The sequence below is a fragment of the Bombus flavifrons genome, chromosome 11, assembly GCF_040668555.2.
Source record: "Bombus flavifrons isolate JBK064 chromosome 11, iyBomFlav1_principal, whole genome shotgun sequence".
Taxonomy (NCBI): Eukaryota; Metazoa; Arthropoda; class Insecta; order Hymenoptera; family Apidae; genus Bombus; species Bombus flavifrons.
In genome coordinates this window covers 7,996,801-8,017,969 of record NC_138452.1, presented here as the reverse complement: position 1 = coordinate 8,017,969, position 21,169 = coordinate 7,996,801, and the positions used below count along the sequence as shown (strand labels likewise).

The following is a 21,169-nucleotide window of genomic DNA, read 5'->3' as shown; positions in this document are numbered from 1 at the left end:
ACTCTTTCTCTGTTCGATCATCGTCGAACTTAGCAGAATAAGTTTTCAAAAATTGGACCAAATGACTTAAGCCTTTTTGAGAAGTTAGAAGAATTAGTTTACTAAATGATGGATAAAAGGAAGTATTGAAAAAATTGCCACTGCTTAGAATCGCAAGGAAAATGGTAATGGTGAGTTGATAGATGAAAAAATCGAGTAGAAATGCAGGTGACATGGGTCACATAGTAGCACAGGATCAAACTTAACCACGGTAGTCCCTTCTCGAATCTCCCTAAAACACGGCTCACTTAAATACTAGTTTTGTGCATATAATACATGGTATCGAGATAGTTCTCCCCTCCGCTTTATTTAATCCAATACAATATATCCCGTCACTTTGCCATACGGAAGAGATGCGTGGTTTGAGAGGGTGAGTGGCTTTCTAAAATTGTGCCGATTTCAAATCACCGTGAAACCTCATCCTATTATGATCGATGTAATCCTAATTGAGCCTGACAGATTTTTTACTTTCACGGTGTATCGATGGGTCTTATTATTTCGATGGGATTATTTTCTGTATTCTTTCTTGTTCCTTTTTCTTTTTCGAATGTGAATAAATTTCTATGAGGAAAGCTAATATTATGAAAATGAAATGTAATACCTAATAAAAAATCGCTTTGTTGAAAAATAAAGGTTAACAATAGACGAAGCATCGAAAGAATAATATTACAAAAAGACGTAGCGGTAGAAGATAACAGATATCAAGACAATCGGTAGATGTAAAATAATGATCTTATTGCACTGTCTCAGTTATCATTAAGATAATACTGGACCTTATTTTTAAAATTCAACAGGGTAAGCACGTGCATTGTAACTAAAATTTCTGTATTATTACAATGAACAATCAGTGATTGGCATATCTGACACTATAGATACAGTCATTCGTATCATTAGTTCTATGCCTATGCGTAATTCACTGAAAATATTCTATGATGCTTTAAATAATATTACAATATTTCTATTAAATATTTAAAAATATATATACATATAATAATTTCATTATTTCTATCAAATATTTAAAAAAATGTATATATAATAAAATTATAAAATGGTTAATTTAATTACACCATAATAATCTGCCATAAGAGTACCAACTCGTCTATTTGTACTACATGATTATTTACAAAATGAACAACGTTCTATTTTATTATTTCGTTTATGATTACAGCAAAATTGCCTTTGTTATCAAAAACACTGTTCTTATTGAATAATACTAGAAGCCATGGAAACGGAATAGTAACGATTTCGATCAAAGTTCTACAAGTCCAGTATTACAAGTCACAGGCAGCATATAAGAAAAGGATCGCAGAAAATTACGATGGGCTCTTTTGGTAACAATCGTGTTCTGACGTTATATGTCTTTCCAATGATTCTTGATTCACATAACTCTTGGGGTTGGCGTGCAATTGTACGTGTTTAGTCCAATTACCGCGGGTTCCGAACGTTTGAGAACAATATATACACTTGAAAGGTTTGAAACCAGTATGAGTTCTGTAAACCGAAAGGATGTAAAGCTTGGAATTTTTTCCCCAGATCTTAGTCGTTATTTGAGAAAGTTGTTAAAGTAAAAGAATGATGTAACGTTGAGAAGAAAGTAGCCATTTTGGTGCACAAGTTAGATAACAGAAAAAATAAAGTGGGATATTAACCTGATGTGAATCTTTAGATTATGCTTTGTTTTACAAATTTTTTCACAATAGAAACAAGGATAGCCTTTGCTGGATCTTTCGAGATTGTTGATTATTGTTTCTATCTCCAACGCGCGAGCACTGCCATTGGGCGGAACAGCCACACTTTGAGTATTGCACGGCCTCATCGTCAAATTGAATTCATTCTCTAGCTCGGTCCAGAGATGATTAATGTCTAGTTGATCACATTTTAGAGCAATATGCACTTTCAAGGGATTTGGAAACTCGAACCACTTCTTGCATATGTGACAAACATAGCGATTGTATCCTTGAAACGGTATAGACATACTACTTACGTAGAATCTGGCAGGATCGCCTAAATATGCGATTCGCATTTATGTATTTGGAAAGAAATGGGTTACCTTGTATATTGTATGGTCTCAGAAATAACATATTTAATATGGTCAGGATATTGGTATCAAACCACATAAACAATGTTTCGCCGAAAGCTATGTTTCGTGTTGTTTTCATTATGACACCAGTGGTAGTAATCGTCAATAACATATTGTAGCTATGACAGTCATTTGCAAATGGGACGACTTTTATCCAACAAGCAGTACTCGTTAGATCGTTTATGCAACGAAGACGTCCACGCTCAATGCCAATTTGAACCTACAGTCAATTTATACGGTTTGCGGCTTTTCTGTTTCAAGAAATTTTAACGAAAATTGTATTTTTCCTACTTACAGATTGAATTATCGATGTACTCTCCTGAGATAGTTTACTCACATCAACGACTTCCGTTGAACTATCTTTTACAAGATGTTCCGCAGCTATCACGATGTGTCGATTAAAATACTTTTGAGAGTTCTCATTTGACGTGGAAAGCGTGCTCGCAGCATTAGATGTCGATGCCGTTTGATCACAAGACATGTTATGTACTGATGGATGATCTTCGAAATGTTCAAATCTAACTTTAATTCTGCATGTGGCTTAAATATGTCCAATCGACTATTGGGGATGAAAAACTCTCCCCTCTCTACTCCCATACCCACATAACTGTTAACACTTACTATTACACTAATAATCGTATATTAAGAACTGGCTGAGAGTAGATCAGTCTCGCTTACGTTTCGCAAAGTTTGGTTCCCTACTTGTTATTGGGAAGGGCTGAGGATATAGGTATGGTTAACTGTATCTACCTGGACGGGATTTTGGTGACTTTAATCTTTCTATTGCAAGGTGTATTCATCTAGGAGATTTAATATTAATTTGTTGCTTTATTAAGTAAATAGAAATATCGTTCACTTATAACAAATACGTAGATTTAAACAGAATTCACGATGCTTCTCATATGAAAATCTAGAGAATCCGTTGTCCAAGAATTAATACGATAGCTTTCATTGTATAAACCGATAGGATAGCTGTGTTAAAATAACCGAAAGTTTAAATGGTGAAAAGGTTTCAACTTAAATTTGCTCTTCCGAAACGACGCACAGATAAACTACTTTAAATTACTTTTTTGACCGGTTTAATGTAATATTTTGGTAAATTGCTGGAAGTATTATCAATTTAACCTCTGTTATGAATACAGAAAGGAATACATTGTTTACAACCTCACCACTACGGCCAAGAATAATAATTGTTCCTCTTCAAAACTAAAAGTAGAAAATCCTCAAATTTGGAAATTAAAGAAATGTGTAGATACGCATGTATTGCGTAAATTTCTTTTTGAAATTTGACTCCTGAGAATTCTGCTATTTTTCAATTTCGTATTTTAACTTGCAAACTAGAAGAGATAGAAGAAGAGTTGTAGACAGATTTTGTTTTTTTTGGCGAGGACTGTCGTTTGGTAAAGGTAAAGTATCAATGATTTATGTAATTAGAAGAAAAGTTATAAACAAAAGAATTAATAATTTGTTTAAAAATTCATCTTTTAACGTAAGACCTTAACACGTTTACTACCGCGCAGCGGAGAAGGAGCTCCACCCACAGACAATTACTTCTTTTTTTTTTTCGAAATTCTGCAAAACATACTGCAAATTTTTATTCAGATAGTTTTAAAATCTAGTAAATGAGCATGTAAATTTAGTTTTTTAATGTGTCACATATATGTGGGCCATATGGAAAATTTTATCCATATAGCACAAGCGTCACATATTTGTGACAAGACAGAAAATTCATATAATTCTCGCATCTCAATCTTTCCTCTAATTTTACTGGAAAATGCTGTATCTCGGTACACTGAGATATAAAGACATCGGTAACAATAATAAGCAATTTTAGTTGAAGATTATTTCCAAGCCCTAAATAATACATTTTTGAGAAATGAATTCTATTCAGCAGCCAATTTTCATACCAAATTGCTACATCAAATAAGTGAAGGAAGAATTTGTGATATCAACGTATTGTTTCTCGTGGCGTGGAGTAATATACTGTCATCTGATCACACCGATCAATCCCAGACATATTTTTATCGTAACCGAACACAGTACGAGATTTTATTCTTTTTTTTCTTGAAGATAGTTTTTCAATTAGATCTGCGTTATGTTTGCAACAAAGTACTAAATTTGCAACTGGCGTTAAACTGAAGCAAACAATGGAAAAAGCGGTTTAGAATGTAGAACTGCATTCGATAATAATATTTTATTCAACAAACATGCGAAAGTGAAGGTACTGCGTTAAGGAAAATCAGAAAAATATGTTTTTCAAAAATCAACTCTTCATTCATCGCCACTCTCTATTACATTACAACAAATACGTTTTCTTATTACTGGAAAAATATATTTCCTTCGACTGACCATTTTGTATCAGCTACGATGACATCTATTTTGTTTTTTCTTGTAATAATAATTTTTTAAGAGGCCATACGTTTCTCAAGTCCCTGTGAAATCGTGTAGAATGTTCGAGATTGGTTTCATTTACAGTAAAGTGATAAAACGTGTTTGAAAAAGAGCAAAGCGAAATTTAATTAAAAATATGGAGAAAATAAAAAATTATTTAAGAATTTTTATAGTCTGATATCTCTCAGTATATAGAGGGTTAAAGGTATAAATTACAATATTATATATTACTCTATAATAGTATTTTATATATATATATATTTTTAATTTCTTTTTGTTTTAGTAAGGAGAAGTAAGATTTCATAATTTCATTTCATTTGTTTCATTTTGTTACTTCACTCGTAACATTTCTCGTTTCCCCGATAACATTTTAGTCGAGTAGGTATAACATGTTATTTATACACATACGCTTTCGAAGTCGTAATAAATTCATACAACGCGATTTCTGTATTCCTTGCTTTTTATTGTACAATAGCATGTATGGATGTTTTGTGTACTTTCGTGTAAACACAAGCGTCCTAAAATCGAAGCATAAAAGATATAAATCTAAAATTTGCTTTAAATAACGCTACTTTCGAATATTTCTAATTGTTTCCACTCGCTAGTGCCATATATTTAGTATTTAGAAAACTTTCGCAGATTCATGTCACAATCATATTGCGTCTTGTCATGACTCCGATATCTCTTGTTTGTCTAAAGGAGGACAATTCATATGGCGGAGATTTCGCGGGCCAACCATGCCTTCTTGTACTCTTGCGCATTCGCTCAACCATATTGCGACACTAGCTACCTCTTCAGCTGATAGACGAGATCCAATACCTAGTATCGAATTATAACAGAAATCTTATGAAAATTAATGTAATGATAATCATAGCAAAGAACTGGTTTTGTAAAGAAACCGCAACATAAAAGTCTCAGATAATTTTGCAAGAAACTTGAAATTTACAAAGAATCATAAACGTAACACAAATAAACTCGAACAATTTTACAACTCGGCTTGTATATATGTATGTATATCGGTTTGTAATATAATTAAAGATTCTTTGTTATCTCACCAGGAACATTCGGATAGTACTTGAGCAATTTTGCGTCTATAACCTTTTTCTTCTTTTTCCTTTCAACCCTATCTTCCGTATTTCGTATGCTCTGTTTCTCGCTATAACTTTCTGCCGAAGTACTACTAGTCATACTTTTTGCAGATGCGTTTTCACCTTTCAACTTTTGTCCATTAGATCCCGGTCTCTTGCTTGACTCGACATTGCTAGCGGATATCTCGTTAGGTTCTATTTGTGAAGTTTCTTTGCTAGAGAAATCTTGTTTCGCTTCATCTTCAACCATCTTCTTCTGGCTAGCGTAACTTTCGCTCAATTGCGGCGTTATATCAGCTGTAGAAGAATATTTTTGTAAATTATGTAACAAATGTGCGAACGGAATAATTTCTGGTAAGAATGTACTTCTCGAAGAGTCTATGTCCTTTCTTGATACCAATTCTAAGTCTAAATTCGCGTCAGCTTCCGTGTCTTGGCTCGTAGCTGAACAAACCCGATCTATAGAAAATTTTCTTTTGCTCGATTCTTGATTTTCTGAATATTCAGAATCGTATATAATGAATTCTGTCGGATCCTCGTCGCCAGGATCTCTTTCGCTCCCGTCACAACAAAGTCCAGCTAAATATCTGGAAAAGTGTTATCATTAATAAATTAATTTTCTCACATTTAATAAAATATACATTGAATTTGAACGCTAAACATTGTAGAATTTTTTCTATTATTATGATATATAAAACCCTATAGATTTCAAGATCTATATGTATATACATACATATAAGTACAATATATGTATATCTTCCATAAATTCCTATATGTATAATCCTATAAATATCCTATAAATATCATTCGTATATTTCTCAACGCCCTATATAAGTACATCCTTTTTCCCTTCAGTTATGTGTTTTATAGCTGCACGGATTTATTACCTATATCAATAGGTATTATACATTTTGTAAGTTCTGTATATACCCATATATCTCCAGAAAAAATGTAACTGGAACCATAGCAGATCCGCCATCAGGTTCGTGAGTGAATAACTCACAAATCATAGTCATTGTTTCAAAGAGGCTGGAACCTAAAAGTCCAACAGCGATTGCCAAGAATTTTTTCACTTGGCATTTTCGTCGAAATTTCCCGATCATCAAGATCAAATTTAGATCCCGACGATCCAAACACAAGCAGTCCCATAGCCTTAGTATCGTTTCCACAGGCAACGTTTTATTGTAATCTATTCAAGAAATATTATTTTTCAATGTCGGTAAAAGATGCTTATCTAAATACACAGTTTAAAAACTTCTCCACCCAGATCAAAAAGTTCTACTTTAGAAAAATAATAACTAAGAGTTATTTTATATTACATATTTTGTTTAACATAACTAAGAAATATCTAAATATTTGATATTTATAATTGATAATTCTACGTCCAGTTAATAAGTAATTATATTTAATATAATTATTTAATTCATTAGCATGAATAATTAATAATTAGAATAATTGTTTGTATTAGTGATTAGTATGAATATAAAACACAAACCAAGAAGAACCGGTGGTATTAAATATTAAATATGGATAATCGATCAAAAATAACATATTCAAACAGTTAATAAAATATTCTATGTTACCCTAACAATTCATATACCTATACATATGTATTCGAATAATTATTATCGATACCTCCAAATTGACGAAGTAAAATCCTCAGAAAACCGAGAGTCAAACCAGAAGCGGTATTCGGTGGTGGATACTCCAATCTTAATTTCGTCGGTGGTTCCTCACCATTGGCCAACGCTCGAAAATACGAGCTAGACCATCGAAGTAAATCGTACGGTTGCGTTCGAATAGCCGCCTTGCAGAATTCCTTCAGAATTAATGGCAAACTCGGTGGCACGATAACTTCATGTTCTGAAACTGATTGTTCTGCAACAGACATATTTTTCAATTTTTCAAAGTTCAACAAATTATTCGTATATTAAGTACTGTAACTTTTGAATAAGGAACGAAAGTAAAATCTTAAGGGGGAATGCTAGTTGATACGAAGTGAAACTATGATTAACTTGAATATCGTAGTACATTACGTCAAGTATACTGTTTGTTGCCATTTCGCGGGGTTTCGTCGTCTAGGAAACAACATCGATGAAAAGTGATCAATTCGTGGTAGGAATAGTGTCGCTCACCTTCACTTGCTTTCTATTTAACCCGCTTGTATTCTTTCGGTCATCTTCAATCCAATTGTAGTTTTCTAATATTAAGAAATATTTCAAAATAGTTATAAAAGAATTGCTATTGATGTGTATCATTTTTTTGTTCAATTTTATATTACATATTTTCTTGAAATACTGATAAACGTTTTCGTTTGATAAAGTACAAGTAAGATTAAAATATAAACATTCGATAATCACAATTAGATTAAATATATGTAACTCGTTAAGAACACCGACGAGGTACGTTAAGAAGAATCGATCGATAAAGGAGTTCCCTTTTTATTATTGTTATCATTCGTCAAGTTGAAAAGCTTTATCCTCTGGTTTTACATATATTATTAATAATAAAATTAAATTATATATATATATATGTTTTCGATATGAATAAATGCCAAAATATTTATTAAAGTATATCATTTCATACAAAATAATCAAAAATAACAATAAAAATATCTAGATATATGTAGTAGAATAATTATATTTAGCACATTAACAGCCGTTGTAGCAATATATATTATTTTTTTTATTCAAATTAATAATAATAACTAGTAGGAATATTTTTCGATTACTAATGTATAATAATATAACTAATATATTATGTATTTAATTTTGTTATGTATAATATATTATGTATTTACATTTAAAATCGAACTTATTTAATCTTATTGTCTTAATTAGAGGAAAACATTACAATTTTTTACTTCAGAATTTCTATGAAATTACTGACTGCAAATGTGTTTTATTCAGATTTATGTACATGTGAATTATCAGTCATCATAAACGTAAAAGAGTTATTTCGAATACTTTGAGACGACATTTGTTATCCAGTGACAAAATTATTTACAGATATACATATGCTTGCATACAATATAACTCGTTTAAAATAAGTTCAAATATTCCCTCTGTTAATGTGACGTAAAGGACAGATGCTTATAGATGGCGTCATTTTCGTGATTTTGGAGGGACAACATTATTCAATATGGCAGCAATTGGTGTTATGCGTTTGTGAACGTCACTGTGAAGAGAGCGGGTCTAATGCACCAATAATCGTAATTAAGCCAAGCGCGTATTTACATACACATTAAATTAACCGGATTCAAGTTATATATATAAGAAAATACATTTTTTCCAACAAAAAGGAGTAAAATGTCGAAGCCAGATGAAAATGCAGACACAGGGGACACAGGAGACAATTCGAATGGATCTTCGGCCGAAACCACATCATCTCGAGGAGGTGACTTTGAGACCAAACTTGAAACCGATCGTAGTAAACGATTCGATTATTTACTAAAGCAAACTGAAATATTCTCACACTTTATGACAAATAATCAGAAGGACAAGGCTGGGAGCCCCTTAAAGATCAAAGCTGGGAGACCCAGAAAACAGCCAGAAACCCAAGTGAAATTCGATTCTGGTGACCATAGGCACCGTAAGACAGAACAAGAAGAGGATGAGGAATTGTTGGCTGAAAGTAACGCCAGTGTCGCGCCGACCACTCGTTTTGAATCATCTCCACACTACATTAAGTCTGGTGAGTTACGAGATTATCAAATACGAGGCTTAAATTGGATGATATCTCTGTATGAGCATGGTATCAATGGTATCTTGGCTGACGAAATGGGTCTAGGTAAGACTCTACAAACTATCTCATTATTGGGATATATGAAACACTTCAGAAACATTCCTGGTCCACACATAGTCATTGTTCCCAAGTCTACGTTGGCTAACTGGATGAATGAGTTTAAAAAATGGTGTCCATCGTTGAGAGCAGTTTGTCTCATAGGAGATGCAGAAACTCGAAATACTTTCATTAGAGAGGTTATGATGCCTGGAGAATGGGATGTTTGTGTAACATCCTATGAAATGGTTATAAAGGAAAAATCAGTGTTTAAGAAGTTCAATTGGCGTTACATGGTAATTGATGAGGCTCACAGAATAAAGAACGAAAAGTCCAAGCTATCTGAGATTCTGAGGGAGTTTAAAACTGCTAATCGCCTTCTGTTAACAGGAACACCTTTACAGAATAACCTTCATGAACTGTGGTCTTTGCTCAACTTTTTATTACCAGATGTGTTTAACAGTTCAGATGATTTTGATTCTTGGTTCAACACTAATAGTTTCTTAGGTGATAATTCATTAGTCGAGAGATTACATGCTGTCCTTAGACCATTCCTTTTGAGACGTTTAAAATCTGAGGTAGAAAAAGGACTGAAACCTAAAAAAGAAATTAAGGTCTACATTGGTCTCAGTAAAATGCAGAGAGAATGGTATACCAAGGTACTTATGAAGGACATAGATATAGTTAACGGTGCTGGTAAAATTGAGAAGATGAGATTGCAGAACATCTTGATGCAGCTGCGTAAATGTTGTAATCATCCATATTTATTTGATGGTGCAGAGCCTGGACCACCTTATACCACCGATGAGCACCTTGTTTATAATTGTGGTAAAATGGTTATCTTAGACAAACTATTGCCAAAATTGCAACAACAAGAATCGCGCGTTCTTATATTTAGTCAAATGACCAGAATGTTAGATATTTTAGAAGACTATTGTCATTGGAGAGGTTTTCAATATTGTCGTTTAGACGGTAACACAGCGCACGAGGATAGACAAAGACAAATAAATGAATACAACGCTCCGGGAAGCGAGAAGTTCATTTTCATGCTGTCGACTCGTGCGGGTGGTTTAGGTATTAATTTAGCAACGGCGGACGTAGTAATTATTTATGATTCCGATTGGAATCCGCAAATGGACTTGCAGGCGATGGATCGAGCTCATCGTATAGGTCAACAGAAGCAAGTCCGTGTATTCAGGTTTATCACAGAAAATACCGTAGAAGAAAAAATCGTAGAACGTGCGGAAGTTAAATTGCGTTTAGATAAGCTAGTTATTCAACAGGGGCGATTAGTGGACGCGAAGCAGACAGCGTTGAATAAGGACGAAATGTTGAACATGATCAGGCACGGTGCAAACGAGGTATTTGCATCGAAAGATAGTGCCATCACGGACGAAGACATAGACACTATACTTCAAAAAGGTGAAGCCAAAACCGAAGAAATGAAACAGAAATTAGAAAGTCTTGGTGAATCTTCTCTGCGTAATTTCACTGTGGACGCACCCACGGATTCCGTCTACCAATTCGAAGGTGAGGATTACCGCGAAAAACAAAAGATTCTTGGAATAGGTAACTGGATAGAGCCACCGAAACGCGAACGTAAAGCCAATTACGCGGTGGACGCTTACTTCAGAGAAGCTCTCCGAGTATCAGAGCCAAAAGCCCCGAAAGCACCTAGACCACCAAAGCAACCGATAGTCCAAGACTTCCAGTTCTTCCCGCCACGATTATTTGAATTACTCGACCAAGAGATATATTACTTCCGCCAAACGGTAGGTTATAAAGTTCCAAAAAATCCAGAACTTGGATCGGACGCTGCCAGAATTCAAAAAGAAGAACAACGTAAGATAGACGAAGCTCAACCATTAACTGATGAAGAAGTTGCAGAGAAAGAGAAATTGCTTACTCAAGGCTTCACGAACTGGACGAAGAGAGATTTTAATCAATTCATAAAAGCTAATGAAAAATATGGTCGTGATGATATTGAGAACATAGCCAAGGAAGTAGAAGGAAAAACTCCTGAAGAAGTGATGGAGTACTCGGCTGTTTTTTGGGAAAGATGTCATGAGTTACAAGATATAGATAGGGTAATGGCTCAAATTGAACGAGGAGAAGCAAAAATACAGAGACGAGCCGGGATTAAGAAAGCCTTAGACGCCAAAATGGCAAGGTACCGTGCTCCTTTTCATCAGTTGAGGATAGCGTACGGAACGAACAAAGGTAAGAATTACACCGAGGAGGAGGATCGATTCCTCGTGTGTATGTTGCACAAGCTTGGCTTTGACAAGGAAAACGTATATGAGGAGCTTCGTGCTACGGTCAGATCGGCGCCACAATTTCGTTTTGACTGGTTCGTAAAGTCTCGTACAGCTTTAGAACTTCAGCGGCGGTGCAACACGCTAATTACGCTCATCGAGCGCGAGAATCAAGAGCTGGAGGAGCGAGAGAGACAAGAAAGGAGAAAGAAAGGCGGCAGTATTGGTGCAAAACCTGCATCCAAGCGAAAACAAGAGAACCTACCAGCTCCGCAAGACAAACCGCGGAAAAAGAAGAAATAAAAAACTTAAACGGAGATGCGTTTGCAGTTGTCATTTGGAAAAACGAATTTAACCACGATATAATAATCTTTTCATCGTTCATTCTCCATACATTAAAACGACCTGTGATCGTTTAAATTTAAGGAAAACCTGTAAACTTTTTTGCAATTTCGCCACTTTCTCATTCCCTGCGAATCAACATTTCAGTATGATTACGTTTGACTCGCTTTTTCTTAATAACCATCGACAAATATTTGGAATTAACGGGAGCAAGCAACTAACAGTAAAACAGAAAAGCGGCTTAAATTTCGTTTTGTGGCACATCGAATTTTTCATTTCTTTTTTCATTTTTATAATGTACGATAGTTTCTGGTGAGAGTATCCAAAATATTAATTTTATATATCCATAACATTTAAAGTAACGCTTCCCGCAACTTAAAACTAGTTATTTTTAAATTCTGCTCGTCAAAACCTATCATACATCATGAAAAAAAAGTCAGAAATTCAGTCTATCCCAAAACGAAGTTCAGCCGGAGAACGTATTTATTAGTATCGTTAATAAACGTATTATTGTAATAAATGGATTTTCATATGTGACATTGAGAATGATAGCTTTTATATTTATATGTACCGGATGACATATTTCGATTCATCTTATGAATGTCAAAGTGGTGCTTGTTTCTGACATTGATGAAGTTAAAGGAAAGCGAGATTTTTTTATACATATATATATTATAATTATCATAGAAAAATTACATTCTCCGACATGTATGTATTGCATATAAACCACATACGTACCTTGATTTAATTTTACATAATTGTAATGCAATATTACGTGAACGATTTTATTTATTTGCTATGATTTTAAAAGGCATTGTAATTCGTTTTACGAATAAAATATCATGTGCCGTTTCATATGAAAATCTAAAGTGTTTAGTTGTTGATTATTAATCACCTTATGTAAAATTGAAATGACGATAAGATACGATTATGGTGGATTAGAATATGAAGATTATGAACGATAGAAAACATAATCGATTCTATTTTCATGTTTTTGAATATATAATTATATGTATAGAATTTCAGAATTTTTAGTACTGAGTGAAGAAAAGATATTTAGGTTTATATATAATATTAGGTTTATTTATGTTTAAATCAAATGTAATTATGAATAATATAGTGTAATCACACATACATACGTATATTAATTTAAACGGTGAATGTATTATTCTTCGTATAGTTTAGGAAATCGATTATCGAAATGAGATAAATCACAAATTCTTTGTTGAACAATCATCGGTTTTTAAAATATATAGGTGAAACATTAAAAAATGATTATAAATAAGATTACATTTCAAAAACTTACATTCTCTTCGTGCAACAACTTGAAAAAGGTATTGTAACATATATATCAGCGTTTATACCGAAATGCATGAAAAACAACTTCAAAATTATTATTTCATTCGTTTTCTAGAAGAATTTTTTATATTCTAATTTTCATTAATCCAGTTATTGGATACGATTTACAAGAGAACAAAGATTTGTTACTTTTAAATGCATCGGAAAGTCAAATTAACCGATAATCGGTAAAATATGCATACAAGAGTCTCGTGGTAAATTTAACAACAAAAAATTGTTCATTCATTGTGTACATACAATCATTATTCTACTAACTATACTAGTATTTTATAACTATATTCGATGACATATTATTAGAAATTATTGATTTTACAAGATCACAAAAAGAAGATATTTTACCGAGTATGATAATAATACCGTTTAATGAATAATTTAGTATATATATATATATATATATATATATTATTATATATATATATAATTATTATATATATATATATATATATCAATAAGATAGTTATATATTTTTATAAATGCATACTAATTATTAAAAAATATTGATTAATTATATCATGAATTTATGAAAGTACTATAAGAAACGTAGAAAACATATTTCTATATGACTTTATTTTTCTTAAAATAAAAACGTAAAAAGTATTTTTTAAAATAAAACAAAGTTTTTATTGCTGCATTATATCAATGTTAAGAGAGATAAATTTCAAATAAACTTAACGAAATAAAATGGGACTGTTAATAGAATCTTTTTCTATTTGTTTTTTGGATCACTTTTTAAGGCCCCGGAGTTCGTCATTATCACCACAGAATATATGTAATATTATAATCATATATGTATCTTGAATTTGGTGTTATATTTAAAATCTACTCAGACTGAGAGAACTATTTTTCTTTCCGATCATAATAAAATTTCTGTTTAATTAAACGATTTTCCTCAAAAAGCAAATAAAATAATCAAAAACCATAATTGTTTCTTCTTATTATTCTATACCTATGTTTGAATTCATAAAACAAAAGGGATCCTTAAACAATTTTTTTTCATTGTCTTTAATTTTGTAACAGTGTAGAATATCATTTGAGTAATAATGCAGCTGATAATTTTTGTTATCCCGTTTTTTTCTAGATGTAAAATTTCCACCATTTTTTATCAATAAAATGCTTCAAAGACAACAAAATAAGCTACAGAATTATTGTTTTAAACAATAATGATCATTTATAAGCAAACAATTTCGTATAAACGTATGAATAAATCCTAATTTTTATATACGATCTTAATTGCACATTTATAATAACAGATTACATGTAATCCATATTGCTAATTAAAAATACTCATATGTTACATCGAAGGGAATACAGCAAAATTCACAAGAAACTGAAGTGTCCCAGTTTATAGTAATTGCTCATCTTATCCTATTCTTTTTATTTTTGTCACTTTTCTTTATATTTTTTTATTTTTTTCTCTTTTTAATAATTTTTTAAATATATTGCTATCTTATTCTATTACACATACTTTCGGAAATCTTACAGCAACATTGTTCTGTCTGAAATTAATCGGCAGTAGAGTATATTTAGTTTACAGTGAATATATGTTCATCATTCGGTAATTACAATTATTAGAAATAATATGACTCCTCTGTAGCGTTATTATAAATCACCTATGGCAAGGAGCGGCTCAAGTTTTTTCAATATACTTATATATATATAATAGTGATATATATATATAAGTTAAAACTACATATATATGTATATATATAGTTTTCTTCTTTTCTTTTTATTAAAATTATCAAATAATTAAAACAAGAGTTTTATAAACAAATACATTAATAAGAAAGACACGCACTTAATAGAATGAATTAATAAATGTAATAAATAAAATTTAACGACACCAGTGACTCCTTAAACAACGTATCAATGGGCCCAATTAAAAAATATGAAAATGTTAATTTATATTTCTGATCAATTACACTTCTTGTGTCAAATCACGATATACGATCGTCAAAAATTGGTGTCTCTATGAATTCATTATTAAACTTCGCTTCCTAGTATACATATATTATTGCAAGTAATCACTCGACTTTATTAATATCCTAAGATTTAAAGGATTATATTCATCTACACTTTGAAATTTGCAATAATAGCAATAACAATAGTAATACTGGTAAATTATATGGCGCGGTAAGCAATTTTTTCATCCCGCTTACGTATCTATTACATGTATGTATATATAATATCTGTTTATATATATATAAATATATATCTATGTATAATACATACATATATATGTATATATACTTGTGTGTATGTATATATATACTATATATATTTCTTCCTACCTAATACATATACTACAATTTATTATCCGAAATCTACAACTTGATTATAATTTTTTTTCTGCGATACCAAGAGATTCAGTACGCACGCAGTATTCACTTGCACGATATTTTTTCTTTTTACAATTAATATTGTATTAAACTTTTGGTGAATTTCGATTATATTTGTAGATAATAATTATAACTATGCATGCTTAGAATAATTATTTATTTGGAATTTTTTCGGTTTTTTTCCAAGTAAGTGTGCACATAAAAATTCCTAAACTTTTTTTTGTTATGTATCATTTTATTTTTAGTGTTTTTGCAAGAAACCGAACTCCTTGCAAAGATATACCACTTATCATTTTATCGTTCTTACGTACTTTTCATTACATACATAGTACGAGTCTAAGAGAGAGAGAGAGAGAGAGAGAGAGAGAGAGAGACAGAGATTTTACTCAAATTCAGTAACGTTTAGAAACAATCAACTGAACTAATCTTATTAGTTAACATTATAAAATATATAATTGTAATATATTCCAAGATATATCAGCACATATCATAGTCTTAATAATAATAGTTAATATAACAACGGTTCAATATTCACTGAAGAGCGTAGGACACATAACACGTTTAATAAATAAAATGTGTATATTATTTCAATAATAAAGGAGTGTATGCGTTTGAAAATAATAAGTAAAATTATCGACATTGTATCGCAGAAATTGAATTATATGTTTAGTACACGAACTTATAGTGTAATCATATGTCAGTCATAAATGAAATTCTTTAATTACAGCACATTTAAAATCTAAAAAACTGTTGAAAAACAAAACATTACGAAATTACGTCTTGTATTTTAACATTTACCTATAAGTTCGCTGTCATAAAAGTTTCTCTAAGCTAAAAATCATAAATTTATTTTGTGACCATTATATAAAGTTATTTCGGTAAAAAATAAAAAGTTTCAAACGTAAGTTAATTATACGTTAACAGGTACTTAAACTGCGACGTAATAATAATAATTAATAACATTAGCGATGTAACGTTATGGAGAAATTTTCATTAGTCCACACTATGAACGGCAAGTTATTTGCGGTTTTTTAAAATGCTCCAAGACTTTTGCGACAGATCACAATGATTATAATATCACGCATAAAAATAATTCTAAAATCAATAAAAGTCATTGTGGATAAAACAAATTCAACTAAAAAAGGGAGGTACAAAATAGATAGTGCTGCAAGTATATAGAAATTCAAGACCCTGTCCGTATTCCTTTATAAGCAAGACAAGAGAATCTAAGCGAAAGCTTTAATTCAAAATCAGATGCCTCCAAGGGGGTGGATCGGGGGGTGGAGGCAAAGGGACTGGTTACGGTCGGCAATGACCTCTTTTTCTACCACCTTCGTTGCCATCCTCCTCTTCGCCACCCCTTCTTACTTCAGTGTATCGTTCACCCTTCACACTTACGATCTTATTATCTAAGTAACGTACTAATTTTTTTGGTTCTGTTTTCGGTGCAACTGGACGATGCTCACGTGAGTCGTCGTCTCTATCAACATAACTATACCGTGCAATGATACGTGATTTCAATTCCTCGTCGTTCACTCTGGCCTTGTTACGACCGTTTGGCTGTAGAAGATAATTACGCTATTTTATATCGTTTAACTCATAATTGATTCATTACTATGAAAATGTACGTACATGTGTATATACATGTATAAATTTAATAACATTTTAAATTAATAGTATAAGTTTCAAACATGATACAAAAAATAAATTATATAATATATTTTATAAAAAGTGCATACATGTAAAAATAGATACTTACTGTTAGAAAAGTAAGATTACTAACAATACTTTGCCCTGCTTCTTGTCTATGAAGTGCAAGTTGTGCTGCCTTTGCTATATCACCACCAGCAACTGCCAAGCAATGTCTGGCTTCTGCTGGACTTGCAGCTGGGAACATTTCTTGTAAAAGTGCTACTTGATGCCAAGATGATTCCTGATAAATAAGACATTCATGGTTTAAAATAACTAATAGTTACTTCAAAAACAAAGTAGAAGGAACTTACTTCTGAAAAATATTCTCCACTAGAATCACTTCCAGCATCACTAGTTTCTGAGAGATGATGAACTCTCATTCTCTGTGTACCAGGAGGTAACAGAGCTGTTAAACTAATATGACTCAAGGGATCTTGAGGTTGGCAATTTTCATTCCCTTTGCTTTCTTGCCGTAGTTTACTTTCAACATCTAATAACCACTTGGACACTGCTTCTTTTTCAATAGTAGAAAACTCAGGAAGACAAGCAGAAACCATTTCACATAATCCATCAACGTCCAAGTCTTCCTCAAGTGCACTTTCTTCTACCATGCTCACCACATAGCTCAGGACAATGTCATCTATTAAGCTGGAAGAGATATCTTTATAAAGTACAAAAACACATTAAATGCAGTTATTATATAAGTTCCACATATACATTTGCTGAATTATAAATAAGTTCCATCACTTTTTCTTTCTTGTTTTTACCTTAATTGGGCAGTTGGTACCTCTTTTCTCACAAAACTAAATAAAGACTTTTTGACCAACTCTTCCTTTTCATCCATTGTACGATTCATCCTAAAAAATTAATAATAACTAATTCAAGTAAAAGTCATCTATCACTGAAAGATTTCTATATATTTAATTTGATATTTATAAACTCTAAACTATGTTTCAGTTAAATTTATATTCTTTAAAGCAATCAGTTTATTAACAAAAATTAATATTATACAACCTTATTAGAACAATATTTATATTCAATAATATTTCTAAAACAATTTAACAAGTGTCTTTACAAAAAGTCAGTGATAACTTATAATGTTATTGTTAGAAAAAATTATATTAAGGCATAAAAGCTTTATTACAAAACATTTACACTGCAAAGGAAAAACACTTTAAAAATACATAAGTCTAACTCTTTTACCAGTTTACATAGGAAATAATTACAACAAACTATTAAATATTAATTAATAAATTCTACATTTGCAACATGAACTATATAAACCAAATTGGCTTTATTACACAGTACATTAACCGCGTCAAATTCATGCTTAACGTTAAATTTAATTCGCATAGAAATTTCATTTGAGAAATTTCGTTTTCGAAAGCTACTGGTCGTCCAGCTACTGTTAACTTTCCAGTTAGGTTAAGAGAAATAAGGCAAAACCAATTACAGGTAATCCAAAACAGGATTGTATTCAAGAACTGACTTTTCTCGAATGTCTTTATCTCGTGCAAGAAATGAGAATAAAATCATTTTTCGTGGTGCATGAGAAAACAGAAAATGAATAAGTATCGCGAAGAAGAATGAGAAAGGGAGGAGAACAAATTGACAGAAAGGTAGTAGCAGCGCCGGTCACATCCAGCTTTTAGCATTTCCGTTCATCTGCGATGAACAAACAATTTCGTAAGATAACATTGATATATTTCATCATGAAAATAGGCGCGAGTACGAACCTGATCTTATTCACTTGCTCCAAGTCCCCGGATCGTACTTAAGGTTGAAAACTGATAAAAATTTCGTATACAAACAATGTTGCTCGATTTGACAGTCCGGTGGGACGGGTAGAGATAACGTGGCGCCATCACAGTCCGCGACCCACTTCGGGATCAAATCAGCAATCTCAGTGTTGTAATTTTAATATTAAAACAACTCAAAATAGGAACAGTTGTTCTATAAAATGAAATAATTTTCTACTTGAAATATCGTTTACGATGAATGAAAAAAAGTAAATATCACAAATTATATAGGATTCGCATAAATGCAGAAATTCGATTTACATCGGAGCACTAATATCGACACTGTAACCCCCGAAACTTATTTGTTGCATGAATATTAATCTGTACCTGATGTATGTATAATAGAACTGTCTTTAGAAATAAATAAGATGAGATGGATTATTTAGTAGATTCAATTATTCAAATGAAATTTATTTTATGAATCATTGATAACTTACAGTTCCAATACTGTTTGAATAAAACAAAAACTTGAAAATTGTGTTTTTTATTAATTGGGAGTATTGAACTTGAATGCTTGAAATTATATAATAACGTCTGTGCGATTAATTATGTTTATATTTTGAAACTTGACAATATTTTTAGCAATAAGATGAGAGCAAGGAATTTTTCTATCTATTCAAAGAATGTAACATATTAATATATGTATAAAGATGTTAAACATAGAAGGAACTTGTATAGAATTACAGTTCCATTAATATTTAGTTACGATACATAATAATTTTTCGAATTTTCCCAAATAATCGATAAAATGTTTTTCTTTTTCCAATTTTATTTATAATTCTTTATTTTAAAGAAAAGTAATTTGTCATAGAAAAATAGTAAAACTAGTAAATTTTTTAGAATAAAACATACTTAACGCATATTATTTCGCTATGTACTATTATAGCAGTTTATTTATAACACATAATTTCACATGTTATACAATGTACATATACTTTTCAATCATACATGGATCTTTACAACAAACGTAATTTTGTCGCTAGCTTCGATTTAATATATACCATATACGTAGAATGTTATTTTTACATAACGCTTACATACACGTATAATGCTAAAAAGATAATTCCTTTTTCGAAGTAAAATTTACGCAATGATCTTTAGGAACCTACGAGAAAAGGTAGAAATGTAATAAAAAGTATGATATATCGAGTTATCACTTTATTAATTTTGCAATTTTATTTAATAATAATGAATTTTTACGATTAACGCATGAATGTATTTGATTTTCATTAATGTATTAGTAAATTCAGACATCTTATTCCATACAATGCCTACGTACATATTTAAAAGGATATTATTAAAATAAATTTCATACAACACAAATAACAAAAAATATTAACCCATTGTACTGTTTATCATATTATACTGCAAACGACCATGAAAATTAACAGGTACAACTTTCTTTTTAAGAAGCTATATCCTTTTTATGCTGTTAGCATATTTGTGATTAAAATAGGAATAGGTAATCTCCGAATTTTCATTAATGATTCAAAGTGATTTTCATCAGATTCAAATATCATTCGAATTTAAAATAATCGATCAATTTCTACTTGACTAATGAAATCCATCTACGATTTAAAAAAGTATAATATAAAAGTTTTTGTTCAACAAATAAATTAAAATTGTTTGACAACGTAGAAGTCATATATCGTATTCGAATCTCTAAAAACTATGCAAGAAAAGTAGTTATAGGTACTCTTGTAAATATGTGTAATTAATTAATAATATTCACTTAAATATCTCTCTCATACTTTCTGGCATAGTTGTTTGTATAGAAATATCAGTTTCGAACAGTGAACTTGAAGAAAATACTCGAAAGGTATACGTAGCCGCTACGATTCATACAGTAAGTGATAAAAATAGTTTTACTTTTTATCGTTTACGTTCTATTTACAATGTCGATGAAATATTTGTCATATTACTCTGAGAACAAACGGTAAAATCTCGATATATGTATAACTTCATGTTGCGTTCCGTCTGATTAAACACAAATAAAGTTAAAATTGCA

At 31.3% G+C, this 21,169-nt stretch overlaps 4 protein-coding genes across 6 annotated transcripts; 1 reads left to right on the top strand and 3 right to left on the bottom strand.

Moving 5' to 3' along the window:
• Nucleotides 1–1,352: 1,352 nt before the first annotated feature.
• On the bottom strand, nt 1,353–2,600 carry LOC138185149 (zinc finger protein 236-like). Its single transcript, XM_069123855.1, has 4 exons — nt 2,415–2,600; nt 2,090–2,339; nt 1,689–1,995; nt 1,353–1,530 (listed from the first exon to the last, which is right to left on the bottom strand). The coding sequence occupies exons 1-4, from the start codon at nt 2,598–2,600 to the stop codon at nt 1,353–1,355; spliced, it is 921 nt and encodes a 306-aa protein (XP_068979956.1).
• Nucleotides 2,601–5,177: 2,577 nt separating this feature from the next.
• On the bottom strand, nt 5,178–7,798 carry LOC138185039 (uncharacterized). Of its 2 annotated transcripts, XM_069123629.1 has the most exons (5): nt 7,234–7,795; nt 6,529–6,787; nt 5,965–6,185; nt 5,566–5,895; nt 5,178–5,329 (listed from the first exon to the last, which is right to left on the bottom strand). In XM_069123629.1, exons 1-5 carry the CDS (start codon nt 7,487–7,489, stop codon nt 5,178–5,180), a joined length of 1,218 nt encoding a protein of 405 aa, XP_068979730.1. In that variant the 5' UTR covers nt 7,490–7,795. The 2 variants fall into 2 exon arrangements, with proteins under 2 accessions (XP_068979730.1, XP_068979729.1); XM_069123628.1 differs by having other exon boundaries at nt 5,566–6,185; nt 7,234–7,798.
• Nucleotides 7,799–8,721: 923 nt separating this feature from the next.
• On the top strand, nt 8,722–13,726 carry Iswi (nucleosome-remodeling ATPase imitation SWI). The gene has a single exon (XM_069123038.1). It carries the CDS (start codon nt 8,907–8,909, stop codon nt 11,934–11,936), a length of 3,030 nt encoding a protein of 1,009 aa, XP_068979139.1. The 5' UTR covers nt 8,722–8,906; the 3' UTR covers nt 11,937–13,726.
• Nucleotides 13,727–14,675: 949 nt separating this feature from the next.
• On the bottom strand, nt 14,676–19,257 carry LOC138184805 (CUE domain-containing protein 2-A). Of its 2 annotated transcripts, none has more exons than XM_069123112.1 (5): nt 19,099–19,257; nt 18,130–18,219; nt 17,674–18,010; nt 17,430–17,603; nt 14,676–17,230 (listed from the first exon to the last, which is right to left on the bottom strand). In XM_069123112.1, the coding sequence occupies exons 2-5, from the start codon at nt 18,216–18,218 to the stop codon at nt 16,970–16,972; spliced, it is 861 nt and encodes a 286-aa protein (XP_068979213.1). In that variant the 5' UTR covers nt 18,219; nt 19,099–19,257; the 3' UTR covers nt 14,676–16,969. The 2 variants fall into 2 exon arrangements, with proteins under 2 accessions (XP_068979213.1, XP_068979212.1); XM_069123111.1 differs by lacking the exon at nt 19,099–19,257 and adding an exon at nt 18,816–18,984.
• Between the last annotated feature and the right edge of the window lie 1,912 nt (nt 19,258–21,169).

Bases quoted from the DNA above. Each gene is read 5' to 3' on its own strand.
- LOC138185039 (XM_069123628.1), bottom strand. From the start codon at position 7,489: ATGTCTGTTGCAGAACAATCAGTTTCAGAACATGAAGTTATCGTGCCA. The intron at 6,788-7,233 runs GTATCGATAATA...TTTCTTGAATAG, and splicing joins TTTACTTCGTCAATTTGGAG to ATTACAATAAAACGTTGCCT. The intron at 6,186-6,528 runs GTATATACAGAA...ACACTTTTCCAG, and splicing joins TTTTTTCTGGAGATATATGG to ATATTTAGCTGGACTTTGTT.
- Iswi (XM_069123038.1), top strand. From the start codon at position 8,907: ATGTCGAAGCCAGATGAAAATGCAGACACAGGGGACACAGGAGACAAT.
- LOC138185149 (XM_069123855.1), bottom strand. From the start codon at position 2,600: ATGTCTTGTGATCAAACGGCATCGACATCTAATGCTGCGAGCACGCTT. The intron at 2,340-2,414 runs GTAAGTAGGAAA...AATTGACTGTAG, and splicing joins GTACATCGATAATTCAATCT to GTTCAAATTGGCATTGAGCG. The intron at 1,531-1,688 runs GTTAATATCCCA...TTCGGTTTACAG, and splicing joins AATCTAAAGATTCACATCAG to AACTCATACTGGTTTCAAAC.
- LOC138184805 (XM_069123111.1), bottom strand. From the start codon at position 18,898: ATGATTTTATTCTCATTTCTTGCACGAGATAAAGACATTCGAGAAAAG. The intron at 18,220-18,815 runs GTAATTGGTTTT...TTAATTTTTTAG, and splicing joins AATCCTGTTTTGGATTACCT to GATGAATCGTACAATGGATG. The intron at 18,011-18,129 runs GTAAAAACAAGA...TATCTCTTCCAG, and splicing joins GTACCAACTGCCCAATTAAG to CTTAATAGATGACATTGTCC.